This window comes from Lottia gigantea (genome assembly GCF_000327385.1).
Source record: "Lottia gigantea unplaced genomic scaffold LOTGIsca_108, whole genome shotgun sequence".
NCBI classification, from domain to species: Eukaryota; Metazoa; Mollusca; class Gastropoda; family Lottiidae; genus Lottia; species Lottia gigantea.
In genome coordinates, this window is record NW_008706957.1 from 252,328 (window position 1) to 270,797 (window position 18,470).

An 18,470-nucleotide genomic window follows, 5' to 3' on the forward strand; every position below is an offset into this window, starting at 1 on the left:
TCGCGGTAAACTTTTAGGTGTCATTGAATGGTCTGTGGGTGACATAGAAACTCAGCTAGGTTTTTGTTAAAAAGTTTTTTGTTTTACTAATATTTTCACTACATCATGTCCATCATTCAGTCTATCCATCATGTCTGTTCAGCACCGACTCTGGGACTTTATTATTCCCAATGATCTGATTGGTCAATCACTAAAATTGATTTTAAATTTAGTTTTGTTATCCAATCAGATAACTGTATTTCTTCAAATCTGCATTTTATATAAGTTAAGTTTTCGAGAATTAGAATATAAGTTAGATTTTTTCTTAGTTTGTCTAGAGTTCATGCTGGGTATTTTTTTAAGATTCTTTTTAATTCTACTATTTTTCTCGTTTTTCAGGGGATGAATTATACAAATCCTCGTAATAGAGTTTCAAATCACCAAAAATTAGTAAGTTAGATTTGAATATAAACATTTGACTTCTTGAATTTATTTGGTGTATATTAGGACAAAAACATTTGAAAATCTTGTTTTTGAGTTTGGGTCTTGAAAAGTATTTTATGATTTCACTAATGTAAAAGCCAATGGACAAATATTATTTTCAGTTTTTACAATAAAATGATACACCTGTAATGGAATAGCTAGCTATTCTTGTCAAATGTGTTTTTTTCTTTTTTTGATATTTTGTTGAAGTTATTCTGAAATTGTGTGATATTTATTCCTTTGTAGATCTTATTGCAGAAGTTTTTGAATATTTCTAACTTAAACCAAATCGAAGTCTTCCTCATTGGTCTTAACATTTTAGAATCAGTAGACAAGAACACTATATCAAGAACAGGAGATAGAAGTTGTCAATTTCTATGTCATCCTACAAATTTGATCACATTTGGTATTTATTATGATACTATTTCTAACCAAACGAAAGTAAGTTGTATTTTAATAGCCATTTGCATGAAAATAGCAACTATTTAGACTGGGTTGACCATTATATTAAGTATATGAACACAATTTCATGGTTTAATCTTAGGATTAGTGAGGATTTTAGACTTATTTAGTCAAGTTCCAAATTGGTAACAATTGAATGAACAGTTTCAGAGTTATTGCCCTTGACTTAGTAAAAATGCTTCAAATTTGGCTTGTAGGAAGATAGAGACCACAATTTTTATCCGATCTTAATGAAACTTGGCATGCATGTATATATTGATGAGATCTCGGTCAAGTTTCAAATTGGAAGCAATTGGATGAACAGTTTCAGAGTTATTGCCCTTGACTTTGTTAAAATGCTTCAAGTTTGGGGGGGGGAACAAATGGGCTACAAGACATTTTTCTGTTACATTAGTACCGTATATCTCCGAATATAATGCACAGTTTTTTACCCCAAAATGTAAAGGGTGCATATTATACACAGTGAAATAAATTTTGAGTTTTTTTCCCCTTCGAAAATACAGTGAATCGATGTGGAGGATCTGGTAGCTATTGCTATGGCAAATGAACTTTAAAGGGACTGTGGTTCCTGCAATCCCACTAAAACTAAGTATTTTATAACATCACCCCCACACTTAGTTATAGTGGAATTGCTATGACTGTAGACATCTGATTTAAAATTGGAATGGTGCAAATTTAATGCTATCATAGTCCCTGATACACATACAAAATTTAGAAAACCTCTTTACAATCCCTTTAATTTAGATCCCTTGACAATTTGAAAATGAAAATCAATAAACTTTGTGTTGAATAAAGAATAAAAGCTAGAATTTTCCAACTCCTCATCATATCAGGGGGAAAAAAATTGTAATATCATCTTTCTCTTTTCAGAAAGAAAAATATCTAGCAGAATTGAATAAGCATATGTTTAATAGTACAATAACTAATGTAAATAATGCGACCTTACCATATTTAAATACTAACGAAACTGTTCTACCTGCTCATATATTTTTATATCGTGGTATAATACTCCATTTAGTTGTCTTCCATAAAAGAGGTGAAGAACAGTTTCTGTGGACAGATAAAATAGACTTCCAAGGTTTAAAAAAGCCTCATTTTGTGAATCTGAATTTTGTAAACTATGGACAATTTCCAGCTGCTTTTGATTAGTAAGTATCTATAAGTTAAGAAAAATTAAAACAGAACCTAAAAAAAACATGTTGTTAATCAGAGTTAAACATGATGCAATCTTCAGACAACTGACCTATTTTCAGTCTGCATCCCTACTGAAGTTGGACAAGTAGATCATCTTATTATGTCTAAATTTTGACACAAGTTCGAATCATTTGTTTAAAGATGTATGCTTAGGGGCATTAATGATGGAAAGTTTCTCAGTTAAACATAGTTTACATCATTTGATTTTATTTATTGAATCTTTAGTTCTGCTTGAAACAAATCTCTCGAAATGCAGAAATAAGAATAAGTTCTACTTCGCTAAGGACGCAGGCTGAAATAGACCAGTTGTCTGAAGATTGTATATTGTGAAACTTCGAGTAAAAACATGTTTTTCTAAAGTTCTGTTTTAATATGTTTATCTCGCTCTTCAATTGATGTATTGAGCACTGTTTTAAAACATAGTAGTGATTGTGTCTCCCTCGGTAAGACTAGTTAATCTGTGTTTTTAATATTAGTACGTCTGTCAGGGCTGGAGGGGTTGATATGGATCAACAGTTTTGTCAATCTTATGGGACAAAAGCAATAGTAGGAAATAGAAAATACACTGTATGCATCTTTTGTTTGCTTCACAAATTCCCAGTGCTATAGAGGGAAGAAATTTGATTGGCTGGCAGTGTCATCTTACAGATGGGTTTTCCATTACAGCCTTTTTCTCGTTTCAGTTTTGAAAATTCTGTATTTATATTAGATGGAATCAAACTATTACATCCATCAAATATTCCCTTATTTCTCCAGCAAGTAGAACATTCTCAATTTGTTGAGTGTAATCATTCGTATGCTCAAATCCATCGTTCTAAATACCCTATGAAAGACCCACAAACAGCTGCAAATTTCAGCTCAACTGGAAAGTTAATTCTGAAACATGTCAAGAAAACCTTAGACCATATTAATGTGCCATTTCAATTAAATGGTGGAACTTTATTGGGTAAGTATCAAAAACCTGCTTACTCCAAGCTTTAAAGGGACAGGTGTGCTATTATGAGGGGTTGATTTTAGTCTTGAATATACATAAATAGTCTTCCGAGCAGGGCTGTTGATTTGGCTCTATATGCTGGACATGACAGACGGGGCTGCTTAAATGTCCGGCAGTCAGTATCCTCTATTGGACATCAAGTATAGGGTTAGCCATTACATGGCTTTCAATGTCTGTCAAATGCAAAATTCTCTAAATAGTCTTTAGAAGTACTAGACATGATTGATAATTGCATAATTCCTTCAAAATTATCTCAATATCGGAACACAATTACTGATTGGCTTAGCTAAAAAAAATTCCTTTATCTGAGACTAATGTACGGTCGGTCAAAAAAGTCAATTTAGAAACAAAAGTGCAAACAAAAATTCAACATTAGAGATGATTTCTCTGCTATATTAAACATTCAGCATTAAAAATGATCTCTCTGCTATATTAAAAATTCAACATTAAAGATGATCTCTCTGCTGTATTAAAAATTCAACATTAGATCTTTCTGCTGTATTAATAGAGATCATATTAACATGACCCAGAATTTTGTCCTCTAACTGATAATGTTGTTATTCCAGTCATCTGATATTAACATGACCCAGAATTTTGTCCTCTAACTGATAAGGTTGTTATTCCAGTCATCTGATATTAACATGACCCAGAATTTTGTCCTCTAACTGATAATGTTGTTATTCCAGTCATCTGATGGGTTTTCAGCAATTCAGACAATTTTGTTTATGATATATTGATAGGTTGGTATAGGCAATGTGAATTAGACTATCAGATGAAAGATGTGGATATTGAAATATTTCACAAAGATTATACTAGAAAGATACCTTCAGCATTAGATAATGGTACTTTACATAAAATGTATCGTTTTGGGAAGGTGAGTAAATGTGATAATATCATGCTGTTCTGTAAGGTGAGTAAATATGATAATATATTGCTGTTGGGAAAGGTTAGTAAATGTGATAATATATTGCTGTTGGGAAAGGTTAGTAATTGTGATAATATATTGCTGTTGGGAAAGGTGAGTAAATGTGATAATATATTGCTGTTGGGAAAGGTGAGTAAATGTGATAATATATTGCTGTTGGGAAAGGTTAGTAAATGTGATAATATATTGCTGTTGGGAAAGGTTAGTAAATGTGATAATATATTGCTGTTGGGAAAGGTGAGTAAATGTGATATGATGTTTGGTAAGGTGACAAGTTGATTTAATATAATGATATTCTGTCTGGTAAGGGGAGTAATTGTGATATCATGTTGTCTAGTGAGGTGAGTAAATGTATGAAAATTATGCTGCTCATGATGATGAGTAAATGTGATAATATCATATTGCTAAAAATGGAATAAATAGATTCAATATTTTCAATAGATTTTGCTGATAATTGCATATAAAATGGCTATGATACATATTTTGGACTATATCACTCATGAAATATCCCCTCGAAGTGGAAAGAAAAATGTAAAATCTATATAGGGATCTATAATTTAAAGGGACAATTTTAAAAATTGTCATTATCAAAAAATTATATCCGAAAATACTTCCAAAGTATGCTATTTATATCTATGTAGATATTATCTACTTGATCAAACTGAATTTGTTTATAAAGGTTACAAGTATTTTACTTAAAGTCGTACAGTAGTTGTTTCAAATCTTCCTAAAAGAACAACAAACTTAAATACATAAATAGTTTTTGCATTAAAAAAATCAGCAGCCGTATTTGTTATTTAGAACTTTCAGATATTTTAATGGACAGATTTCTCTGGCATTTGATGTATAGTTTTCAAAAATTTGACCAGAATCCTAAAAATGAATGTTTTGTATCCACATAATATTTGAATTTTTTTTCCTTTTCTTCCAGGAGAATGATAGCTTAGAATTTTCATTTTCGTTTAACTCTGTAAAGCTAGATATATTCATTGTATATGAGGATAGTGATTATTTTTGGGTTGGTGGAGTTGAAACTGGCAATTTACAAAAATATAAGTAAGTTATAGACTCATATTATATATAATACATTACAAAAAATGCCACCAACTTATTCTGAGGAAGTAAATTTATGTTAATTGTGGTTGTTTTAGAAGTAGTCTAGAGCCTTGGAGAACATTCATATTTCATCACAGTTTGCGAGTCAAATGTCCCTTTGATTTGATTTGCTAAACATAGCTCAATGGTCTGCGAATCAAATAAAACAATATTTTTCGTGTGTATTTTTTAGCAACTAGCATCATTGCCAAGATCAATGTTTATATTCTAAATTGCTCTGAACTCTTATGGAAAGCCAAAACTGAAATTTCATTCGATAAATTGCTAATCAAATTTTAAAATCTAAATTGAACCCTAATCTTTACTATGTGAAACTATTATGAACTTTGTATTATACCTTGACTGTAATAGTCACTATTCTGGTATCACAGAATGCAGGTATTTGATTGGATTGTAGGCTAGAAAATACAGCCTTTTTGCTTATAGACTTTCTGCTATGCATGCTAATTGACTATGGATAGTAGACGAAGTTGGTAATAGCTTGACATTGTGAAGATGGCCTTGGCTTTGGGGCTGTTAGCAATTAAATGTTGAAAGTTTTTTTAATTTTGCAGTTCGAATAACTTACTAAATACATATTATATTTTTGTTTATCAATTTCAGGTTTATTTATCCCAAATATTCCCCGTGTAGAGCTGAATTTATTGGAGTTTTAGTCAGAGTACCATGTGATGTTTTATCATCACTGAAGACAAATTATGGTGATAATTTTCTGGTGCCTACATATGATTTTCAGTGGGCTTCAAGTCCTACAAATATCTTTAAGAATGGAGGTTGGAAAGAGTCAGAAAGAAATGAAGTCGTTCAAATTTTTGATATTTAAAAATCTTTTGTAGTAGTATACCAGTCCATAAGATTGTGTTCCGTTTAGATTAATCTAGTCCTAGAATTTGTTTATAATTTTATTTATTCCTCTCAGTTCATCTTTACTTTTTGAGTTATTTTTATCAACCCTCTTGGGTAGTTTATATTCTTTATTTTTGAAAGTCCATTTGTCTAGTCTATTTTATCTACACAATTAGTTTATCTACGCTCAAGAGTAGTTTATCTACACTCAAGAGTAGTTTATCTACACTCAAGAGAAGGTTATCTACACTCAAGAGTAGTTTATCATTTATCTATATTCAAGAGAAGTTTATCTAGTCATGTAGTTTAGTTTATCTACACTCAAAAGTATTTTATTTTTTGTTGTAATGTGCAAATGATAACTGATATTATGCTAGTGAACCAAATATTTAGAATAATTTCACCTTAAAGAGGTTTAATGTATCTAAGAGATGTAGTTGTCTTTTAGAATTAAAATCTGATTTCAATTGAACTCAAATCATCTCTTGGTAGTTATTCACATTCTCCTATGCAGATATCACAAGTGACACAGTGGCGATAATAAGAATCATTAGGGGATAGGCAATTCTTTCCCAATTTAAAATGATATGAAATTTGAAAGGGGAGTTAAGCAAAGCCAGACCAGCTCTTACTGGGGATTCTGGCCCCCATGTAGTACACTGCTGTAGTGATCATTGTTTAGTTATATCTACATACGAGAATGAATTACAGTTCATGGTGAATTAGAAGTGATTTTAGAGCAACCAAACAGGTGGCTTCACCATAAGCATATAAGCACAAGTACTAAAAGTTTCCTCAGGTTTTCAATACTTGCTGAATCTCACCTAGCCTTTGTCACCTACATGTTTCCAAGCCCCTCCCTGTATTGAAGAATATTGTTCATCTTAAGTTTCTGCAACCAAAACAAAACCGTAGGCTAGGTAAGAGTTAGCAAGTTTAGAGCTTCGTCTTTCGTTTAATCTTCAAAAATCAGATAAACAGATTTTGTATTAAAAATGTACCTCATAATCGAACAAATATTAGCAGAAAGCCATTTTGATATTTATTTATTGTATATATTCAGATTTTTTCAGTCAATTTTTCTGGTTTTATAGAAATATATATTTTTTTTAATTTAGATTTAAATTTTCCATAAGAAGGATCTGATTAGGATATTCATCTTCGTAATAACAAATTAAAGGGACAGATTCGCCATTTCAGAAATTGATTTAGCTCTTGAATCTATATAAATAGTCTTCAGAAATACTAAAACTGTACAAAAATTATATAATTCCTTCTAAAAACTGCAAACATGGAATTTCATTTTCTATTTCTATATATGGTAGAGCCTCAAGAACAGACAGTCCTCATTTTTAACTTTCAAATGTAGCTAGTTCTGGTCACACATGGATTTGAAGACCAAATTTCAACAGTCAGCTGTGAACACTATTATTGTTAAGTTTAGCTACATATATTTTTTGGTCATCCTCAGTGGTAGTATTATACCTTTAATTATGTTCATCCAATATTCAAAACATAAACACAATCCATTTTATTTTGAGATAAGAAAATAACTCTAATTACTCTTTATACTTATAATAAAATCTAAATAGATTGCTCATGAATGAGTTTTGATTTCTGGATGATACAGATGTTTGATTTCTGGATTATACAGATGTTTGATTTCTGGATTATACAGATGTTTGATTTCTGGATTATACAGATGTTTGATTTCTGGATGATACAGATGTTTAATTTCTGGATTATACAGATGTTTGATTTCTGGATTATACAGATGTTTGATTTCTGGATGATACAGATGTTTGATTTCTGGATTATACAGATAATTGATTTCTGGATTATACAGATGTTTGATTTCTGAATTATACAGATGTTTGATTTCTGGATGATACAGATGTTTGATTTCTGGATTATACAGATGTTTGATTTCTGAATTATACAGATGTTTGATTTCTGGATGATACAGATGTTTGATTTCTGGATTATACAGATAATTGATTTCTGGATTATACAGATATTTGATTTCTGAATTATACAGATGTTTGATTTCTGGATTATAGAGATATTTGATTTCTGGATTATACAGATGATTGATTTCTGGATTATACAGATGTTTGATTTCTGAATTATACAGATATTTGATTTCTGAATTATACAAATGTTTGATTTCTGGATTATACAGATGATTGATTTCTGGATTATACAGATGTTTGATTTCTGAATTATACAGATGTTTGATTTCTGAATTATACAGATGTTTGATTTCTGAATTATACAGATGTTTGATTTCTGGATTATACAGATGTTTGATTTCTGAATTATACAGATGTTTGATTTCTGAATTATACAGATGTATGGTTAAATTCAGAAATATTAAGTTTATCTAGAATCATGGTACTATATTGTTAATTCTTCTGTTAGTGGTTGATTGTAAAGTTGTGTCAAGTTGGTATATTAATTATTGTTGTTTCAAGATTTTATTTATTTTTGTTGTTTCAAGTTTTTATATATATTGTTGTTTCAAGTTATTGTTTAGGGTTGTTTCATTGTCTATTGTTGTTTCATACCAAATAATAGGACAAAATGAATGTAAGTAACCACTGTTTAAATGTGCTATTCCTATTGAAAGGTGAAATTAGGAAAGCTAGGTAAAGATAAATTTGCATTGAAAGGTGGAAAAAAAAATGTACAAAAAAAATTTAACAAAATATTTGAAAAAATATGTAACACTGTAATCTAATTTTGAAAAAACTTACTTGTGAAACAAATGAACTAAAGAGTACCTTGGAGAAATAAATTTTAAAAACTTACTTGTGAAAACAAATGTAGCAAAAAATTCATTGCAGAAATGAATTTTAAAAACTTACTTGTGAAAACAAATAAACAAAAAAGAGTACATTGGAGAAATAAATTTTAAAAACTTACTTATGAAAACAAAAAACCAAAGGAGTAAATTTTAAAAACTTATTTGTGAAAACAAATAAAATATAGAGTACTTTGGAGAAATAAATTTAAAAAAAAACTTACTTGTGAAAACAAATGTACCAAAAAATTCATGGCAGAAATGAATTTTTAAAAAAACTTACATGTGAAAACAAATGTACCAAAAATTATAGGTGAGAAATTATTGTAAAAATGATGAAAATGTAATGATGTTGTTGTAACAATGTGAATAGATCTAATGAAATCCTTGAATTAAAATATAAGTATATAGTGATGAGACTAAGAATGAAATTTTCGTAACAATTGTGCCAAATTTGAGTGATTATCTGTTAAAAGGATGAATTGAGAAATGAAAATGACATCACCATCTGCTACTTGATCGAGTGAGATTGACATCACCATCTGCTACTTGATCGAGTGAGATTGACACCACCATCTGCTATATGATCAAGTGAGAATGAAACCACCATCTGCTATATGATTTAGTGAGAATGACATCACGATCTGCTATATGATCAAGTGAGAATGACACCACCATCTGCTATATGATCAAGTGAAAATGACATCACCATCTGCTATATGATCAAGTGAGAATGACATCACCATCTGCTATATGATCAAGTGAGAATGACACCACCATCTGCTAATATGATCAAGTGAAAATGACACCACCATCTGCTATATGATCAAGTGAAAATGACATCACCATCTGCTATATGATCAAGTGAGAATGACACCACCATCTGCTATATGATCAAGTGAAAATGACACTACCATCTGCTATATAATCAAGTGAAAATGACACCACCATCTGCTTAAATCAAGTGAAAATGACACCACCATCTGCTATGTGATCAAATGAAAATGACACCACCATCTGCTATATAATCAAGTGAGAATGACACCACCATCTGCTATATGATCAAGTGAGAATGACACCACCATCTGCTATATGATCAAGTGAGAATGACACCACCATCTGCTATATGATCAAGTGAAAATGACATCACCATCTGCTATATGATCAAGTGAAAATGACACCACCATCTGCTATATGATCAAGTGAGAATGACATCAACTCCCGTGATCATTATACACTTAGATGCTTATGATTCTGCTTTGAAGTAGGATTAGGCTTACCATAAGCAAGAAAAAATACCATTAGATGATGTGAAATTCAACCCATTTGAAATATCATCAACTTCTTAAAATAATTGTAAAGATATTTTATAAACTTCTATGTTAATCAGGGACTCTAATGGTATAGATGTGTACCATTCCAATTTTCAATTAAACATAGTTGCCCTTAGAATATTATATGCAGCTTTATTTATAGTGTCTAATAAAACTCCTTGCTTCAAAAGAACCATGTCTGACTGAAAATTGGAATGGTTCACCAAGAATCGAAATGTTTTAAAGCTACTAGACCGAAACATCTGTCTCTATTCCAGCCTCATTGTTATTTTGACAGTCTATAATGCTAGAATAAAGGCAGATGTTTCGGGCTAGTAAGCTACTTGACAAATCCACAAAATATTCCCAACCATGTGCAATCAAATCTCAAAAGTCACAATGTCAAGCTGTGAGAACTGCTCAGCTTCACATTGTGAAGATCTTAATATTTAATATAGTTTATTATTTAATAATCTTTAGATGTGGTTTTTATTTAGACGTCTTAATCCATATAGATTTAAGACGTCTTATTATTGGGCTGTTTGGTCTTCTACCACTTTGTATATGTATCTTCTTTGATCAAAATTGTCTTTTTACATAAATATACCTATTGTGATTTCTTGTCGGCTTTTTCTGTAATTTATGATGGAGTTCTGTTCCATTCTGTTCTTTAAATAGGCCCACAAAGTTATTTTCACTTTCGTGACTTCCTTGAAACTTAAATGCATATGATTTGCTTACTAAGAGCTCTCGTCCAGTAAAAAGGCACAATTTTGTACAAAACTCGGTGTAATTGTCCCTTATATTCGTTAAATCCCCAACATGTACTTCCTAGTTGGCCAATGCCGATGTTTGCAGGACCCTGTATAAATAGTCTATAGTTATGTTCAAGGATCGAGTATCGCTGATTTATTGTCAGTCTTGGCATATGTAATAGAGCAATGCAATACCAAATGAATGTAGTTTTGGAGAGTTCTGTTAAAATCGAGGGAAACGTTGCTCGAATCAGTGGCGGAACCAAGTTGACGTCCTAGGAGGAGCGAAATATCTGAGGTTGCCCGAATTTCTAACATAGTTATGAGAGTCATGCCCGAAAAACTTGCAGTCATGCCTGGCATAAATCCATACCTTAACACTAACAAAAAATAACCTTTAAAGGGTTTACGGAAAACTTTTAAAACCTTACTTTCAGATAAAACTAAGGTAAGCTACACATTTTAAGTTCTATAGTTTCCACCACCTCACTTTCTCAACATACTGAAAATCAGGCTGCCCCTTTAACATTGGAAACATCAATCTTAGGATAACTCGTATTGTGTACTATTGTATTCAGAATACAATTGAAGTGCCGTATCGTATCGCATCTATTATGATTATAAAACTATAAAAGATGCATAACTTGAAAATTATAAAAACTGATGAACGCTTCATTTGAAATCATTCGATAATTAGTTTCTTGTAGGAAGGACAGTGCTTTACGTTATAAATGTTTATTTGCTAGAATGTATGCTAAAATGTATCGTAGTCTCCTGGTATGTGCAGGTCTTTTGATTGACTGTTGTTATCTTTATCAACCATTTAATGGTAAGTAATTATTATGGACTAGAACTTACTTCATGGTGCGTACTTTTCTAGACTATTACATATTGGTACGTATTTTTCTGGACTAGTACTGAATGCTAAGTATTTGCTACTGAATGCTAAGTATTTGCTAGACTATTACATATTGGTACGTATTTTTCTTGAATTTTACTTATTGGTAAGTATTTTTATGGACTATTACTTACTGCATGGTGCGTATTTTTCTATGCTGTGACATATTGGTACGTATTTTTCAGGACTATTACTGAATGGTAAGTATTTGCTGGACTATTACATATTGGTACGTATTTTTCTTGAATTTTACTTATTGGTAAGTATTTTTATTGACTATTATTTACTGCATGGTGCGTATTTTTCTATGCTGTGACATATTGGTACGTATTTTTCAGGACTATTACTGAATGGTAAGTATTTGCTGAACTATTACATATTGGTACGTATTTTTCTTGAATTTTACTTATTGGTAAGTATTTTTATTGACTATTATTTACTGCATGGTGCGTATTTTTCTATGCTGTGACATATTGGTACGTATTTTTCAGGACTATTACTGAATGGTAAGTATTTGCAGGACTATTACATATTGGTACGTATTTTTCTGGACTAGTACTGAATGCTAAGTATTTGCTAGACTGTTACATATTGGTACGTATTTTTCTTGAATTTTACTTATTGGTAAGTATTTTTATGGACTATTACTTACTGCATGGTGCGTATTTTTCTATGCTGTGACATATTGGTACGTATTTTTCAGGACTATTACTGAATGCTAAGTATTTGCTGGACTATTACATATTGGTACGTATTTTTCTTGAATTTTACTTATTGGTAAGTATTTTTATTGACTATTATTTACTGCATGGTGCGTATTTTTCTATGCTGTGACATATTGGTACGTATTTTTCAGGACTATTACTGAATGGTAAGTATTTGCTGAACTATTACATATTGGTACGTATTTTTCTTGAATTTTACTTATTGGTAAGTATTTTTATTGACTATTATTTACTGCATGGTGCGTATTTTTCTATGCTGTGACATATTGGTACGTATTTTTCAGGACTATTACTGAATGGTAAGTATTTGCAGGACTATTACATATTGGTACGTATTTTTCTTGAATTCTACTTATTGGTAAGTATTTTTATGGACTATTACTTACTGTATGGTGTGTATTTTTCTATGCTGTGACATATCGGTACGTATTTTTCAGGACTATTACTGACTGTAACTTGTATTTTTCTAGATTATTATATACTGGTAAATGTTCTAGACGATTACATATTGATACATATTTTTCTGAAATATCGCATTTTGATCAGAATTTTTCTCAATGGTAAGTATTTGCTGGACTATTATATACTGGTAATAATCTTTCTGAACTATCTGGACAACCGCAAAATATTTTTCTTGACTATTACTCAATGGTTAGTATTTGCTGAACTGTAACTTTCTGGTAAGTACTTTTCTGGATTACGTATTTTCTGAAATATCATTTAAAGGGACAGGTTTTTCATTTTATTTTTGACCAATCATTCTTTAATCTCAGAAAAGGGAATAATTTAGGTAAGCCAATTATAGTGTCCATAGCTCACCGTCGAAATTTGAGCCTTCAAATCCACGTTTGTCTAGAAATATCCGCGTTTGGATGTTAAAACGACGACTCGTTATTATTTTAAGATACTCTGTGATATATAGAAAACATAAATATAGAAATAGTGAAGTATTTTTAAAAGGAATGATGCGATTCCGTACATAATACTTCTGAAGGCTATATTTACATACATGTATATTCAAGACTAAAATCAACCCCCAAAATGGCTTGTCTGTCCCTTTAATAATAGGTAGGCAAGATATACATCCGGAGAGGCAATGGTGCATGGTGTTATGTTAAATCTACGTAATACGTATCTGACATTTTATTGCGTGTGTAGGTTAACCCAAGATATTGGATATGTTTGAATTTGGGTACAACAGACACCATACACCGTTGCTTAAGGTGTTAACATACTGAAAATACTTTAAAAGTATCTTGTTACATGGTAGAGGCCAAAGTTGCTGTTAGATTTCATATTTCGTTATCCGCTAGATGGTTGATGAGTTCAAATCTTACCACCGTCTGACAAATATTGCTAGAGTTACATCCCTTGAAAAACTGAATATCCACTGGCTAATCTTTTTTTCTTATTTCAGACAATTTCGCCTTCAGAAGAAATTGTAAACAATCAACTTTAGGAAATGAAAATAGCCAACCAAGATATTGTAATCATGCAAATGATGGTAACTATATAGTCTGCTCTAGAACACAGTTTAATGATACTCTTGTAAAGTGGTGGCTGGTGGATTTTAATAAAACAGTCCAAGTGCAATCAGTCAATATCACTAACAGCCAAAACTTCCGTAGGTACTTCTTACAACAATTGATTCAGCCTTTATCAACAGTGACAACTTGATCAAGATAGCAGTACAATAGAAATAGCAACTATCTGGTGTTAGAATACTGACTAATAATCCTATACTTCATTTGGATAAGATCGATTTTTAGTGATTTTGCGATAAATGGTTTTTAAGGGCTTTCTTAAGAGTTTGGGCACTTATTCTTCAAAACTTAACTAAAATTAATTTCCCGTTTATTTCATAGGATTGGTCAATCACCATATACAATTAGTTTTAGTTTTTATTATCCAATCAGATTACCATATTTCTTAAAAATGTTCATTTGGTTCTAGAGAATTAGCCCCCAGATTGCGATAAAACATCACACAAAAAAAAGAAGAATTTAAATTATGATAGTTCTTTTAACGAATTGTCGAGTTATTGCCCTTGACATTCGCAAATTTTAATATCTTGAAATAATTGAAAACTGTAAATTAATGCATATTGGTATGTTGAGGTGGACTTATGTATGGCTATTTCGTGTAAACGTCAAATAACCTATGTACAACCGAAACTATATCAAGGCATGCACTAATGTACGAAATTAATAAAGAAAATCTTAGAACACCTTAATGTTTCTTCATCTGTTTTTTTCAGCGGGTCGCCTGGAAGATTTCACTATAAAAACCTATCACATGGATCCAACCATTTTCTATTCATATGGTAGTTTGTGTTATCAGCATACGGGAAAATTTCCCCCCAATACCACTGAAGTGAACTGTGCAACAGAGTCGTCCGGTCGATATCTAGAAATCGCCAAACTGAAGGTGAATACCTCGCCACTGGAATTATGTGAAGTAGAAGTTTATGGGTTCGAAATTCCATCTCAAATGACAGGTAAAACAGTATATCTTTATAGGCTTCATATACATGTATCTTCTTCAACATCAACTTGTTAACCAACATCTTTCTGGAAGAATTACTAACAGCCCAATATTAAGACGTCTTAATCCATATAAATTTAAGACGTCTTATTATTGGGCTGTTTGGTCTTCTACCACTTTGTATATGTATCTTCTTTGATCAAAATTGAACTGCTTCCAGAACAACAGTACTAGAACTGGGTTTCACATATCACACAAATTGTCGCTTCCACTCTGTCCGTCTGTATACATTTTAACATGTGTTCGTACCACAGACTACAATTTTTGACGGATTTTATTTTGTCTATAGGTTAGTACCAAGGCAAGGACGATGCCGTCTATCGATTTTCGTGATGATCGATCGATCACAATTTTTCATCAATTTTCTTCATTTGATTAGGTCTACCATCTCAGCTCAATACTCAATCTACAGTCTAACTTTTTTGACGCATGGTTTCTATGTTTGGTTAATGTGCGTGTTCATTGTCAATTTTCAAGATGATTGTATAATTTTTCAGAGTTCAGCAAATTTAGTGCTTAAAACGTTTTAGTTGAACTTGATACTTCTAATCCTTAAGGATTACTTAAAACTCTTGAGAAGATTAATGAAACATGAGTTAGCTATTAGGTCTATACATGTACGTTCTGAAAATACGCAAAATTCTAGAAAATAGCAAGCGTTTAAAGTGATACTACGTCTTAGAATGAACATAAAATTTAATTCTTAAGATTGGTCAATATGAGTATATATTCATCAGTGAACTTACCTGGTGTCATAAAGTTACAACAGAATCCATGTAAAATCTAGAAAATTGGAAAATTCATAAAACTAAGTAATTATTGAAAAACGCTTAATCATAATATTATGAAGTGTTTTTCAATAGTTAATTGCTTATTTATTAAGATTTTTGGATTTATCGGATTATATAAGGATCTTGTTATGTTATTTATGAAACCAGGTATATCTACTGATGAATATATGCTCTTTTTGGCCAAGTTTAAAATTTCATGTTTATTCCAAGACGTAGCATCCCTTTAAAATATCCTCCCAAACGACATTAAAATTAATAGGAAATACTAAAAGTAATAATCATTTCAGGCGTAGGTTACTGTGAGAATAAAGAATCAAGAATGGCTGGTATCAATATGAAGATGGATACCACAACAGCTATTGAATGCGCTAGAGAATGTGACCATGAACCCAGTTGTCTGGCTTTTAATTATGAACATGTCTCTACCAACAATAATTGTATCCTTTTAACACAGATTGGCCCGATAAACTACGATATTGGTGTTAGTTAGTGGGAGAAATGTGCACAAAATAAAATGAATTGAATTTTCTGAAATGTGTATATAGATATACTGAACAAACAATACTTGTCATGCGGACTCGAAAGTTTGCCGATTCGAGACACCAAAAGAGCTGAACCATTTTCATTGGAGCTCAAACTGAATGAAGTCTTTAGACTAAGAGCCTGGAGCTGGAATTTTCTATGATATTCAGTAAAAATTTGTATGATTTCATATATAAATTTCTGTGATTTACAGTATCAAATGATATCCAGTTCTTAAGATTCTCAGTATAATTTATATGATTACAATAAAAAAATGTTCTATGATATCTTGTTTTATGATTTACAATATAAAATGTTCTACGACAGTACGACAGGGGTTTTCTTTCTATTATACCCTTATGGGATCTTTGATAGATTGCATTACCCCCTTTCTCGCATAAACCGTTACTATTTCGTGTTTGTTTGCAATAATTTAAGTATACAATGTTACATGATATCTAGTTGTATGATTTCCAGTATAAATTTCCATGATTTACAATATAAAATGTACTATTATATTTAGTATAACAATGTATTAAAATGTTCATTGATATCTGGTATAAAATATATCATTTACATCATTAATACTTTATAAGTTACATCTGATAATAGCCTTCGATATATTGTCTGATAAATCGGATATTGAGTTCTTCAGTTTATCAAAATTTTTCGTTCTCCGGGGATTTATTTTAGTCTTTGTTATATCTTTCAATAACATTTAAACTTTCTCACATTTTTATTTATAACGTTTCCGATACTTAAAAAACACTTAAAGTGATATATTCGTTATCTTTTTGCTTTCACTTGTTAGACTCTATTTAAGCATTCAAATTTAGATACGGCATATGGCTCGCCTGTAATTGAAATCAAAATCACTAAATCGTTAATATTTGCAGATAATGATGGATATAACTTTGGACAGTTTAATACATCCAGTTTTCATCCTTCTAACAAAATATTTTGGTAATTGGGTTTGAGAAAAAGATGCGAGAATGTATGAGTTATTTTAAAACTAATTAGGGGACAAAATACCTTTAACATTAAATTTTTTATGAAGTAACCAGTAGGAGACATCGTCAATTAGCAAAATGAACCATGGTAAATGACAACAAGTACAAATAAATAACATGACAGGTATATACAAAAACTAAATCAATATAAAAATAAACATAATGAATAATTCTTATTGAAACAAATAGTTCTCCATTAGAAAATATATTTAAAATCACTTAGACCTAATAACACGAGCTAAAAAATATAGTGGTCCAAATATATTTGCTTTTCAAGTTGAAATAGGAATCTGTAAACCAGTAAGTAGAAATGCTAATAAAGTCTTAACTTTAAATGTGCGTTTTCATTGCATTGTTATGGAACCGGGCGTTTGATTTCAATTTTTAAAGTGACAAATATACAATATACAGCTATATTATTTGGTAAAGAGAATACCATCTCACATAAAAGAGGTCGACAAAACAAAAGATAGCTTGCCATGCAAGGTAACATACGCCCACTACCAGCTGTCAGAAATGATAACAAAGTCTGTAGTGGTTTAATATGTGAAATCAATCATCCGATTTTTACTAATTTCAAGCTTTACTGAGATCTCATACCAAGTTTCATCAAGATCGGATAAAAAATGTAGTCTCTATCAGGCCAACAAGTTAAATTAGACGCATTGAATTAATTCAAGGGCAACAACTCCAAAACCGTTCACCTTGCCCATATATACATGCATGCCGAGTTTTATCGAGATTAGATAATAACTGCACCCTGTATCATGACTACAAGCAAAATTTGTAGGGTTTTACTAAATCAAGGGCAATAACTCCAAAACTGTTCATCTGATTATGACCAAATTCAAACTTGAATGATATCTCATCAATATATACATGAATACTAAGTTTCATCAATATCGAATAAAAACTATAGCGTGCCTAAAAGTCAAATTTGATGTATTTTTTACTAAGTCAAGGGCAGTAACCCTGAAATCGTTCATCCAATTATTACCAACTTCAAACTTGACCGAAATCTCATCAATATATACATGCATACTTTCATCAAAGTTTCATCAAAATGGGATCAAAATTGTAGCATTTATTGGGCATACAAGGCAATATTAA

The 18,470-nt window shown here is 31.1% G+C and overlaps 3 protein-coding genes across 3 annotated transcripts; 2 read left to right on the forward strand and 1 right to left on the reverse strand.

Annotated features, from left to right (window-relative positions):
* Positions 1-714: 714 nt before the first annotated feature.
* Positions 715-5,976, forward strand: LOTGIDRAFT_136603 (hypothetical protein; the record flags this gene model as incomplete). The annotated part of the gene is made up of 6 exons (XM_009046873.1): positions 715-907; positions 1,811-2,072; positions 2,802-3,064; positions 3,853-3,986; positions 4,969-5,093; positions 5,757-5,976. Coding segments are annotated over 6 exons (1,197 nt in total), but the record flags the coding sequence as incomplete, so codon positions are not given.
* A 1,620-nt stretch (positions 5,977-7,596) lies between these two features.
* Positions 7,597-10,777, reverse strand: LOTGIDRAFT_171009 (hypothetical protein; the record flags this gene model as incomplete). The annotated part of the gene is made up of 2 exons (XM_009046874.1): positions 7,597-8,336; positions 10,723-10,777. The coding sequence occupies 2 exons, from the start codon at positions 10,775-10,777 to the stop codon at positions 7,597-7,599; spliced, it is 795 nt and encodes a 264-aa protein (XP_009045122.1).
* An 840-nt stretch (positions 10,778-11,617) lies between these two features.
* LOTGIDRAFT_171010 (hypothetical protein) lies at positions 11,618-16,318 on the forward strand (the record flags this gene model as incomplete). The annotated part of the gene is made up of 10 exons (XM_009046875.1): positions 11,618-11,699; positions 11,954-11,968; positions 12,107-12,121; positions 12,260-12,274; positions 12,625-12,639; positions 12,778-12,792; positions 12,964-13,053; positions 13,911-13,997; positions 14,751-14,990; positions 16,116-16,318. The coding sequence occupies 10 exons, from the start codon at positions 11,618-11,620 to the stop codon at positions 16,316-16,318; spliced, it is 777 nt and encodes a 258-aa protein (XP_009045123.1).
* Positions 16,319-18,470: the final 2,152 nt, after the last annotated feature.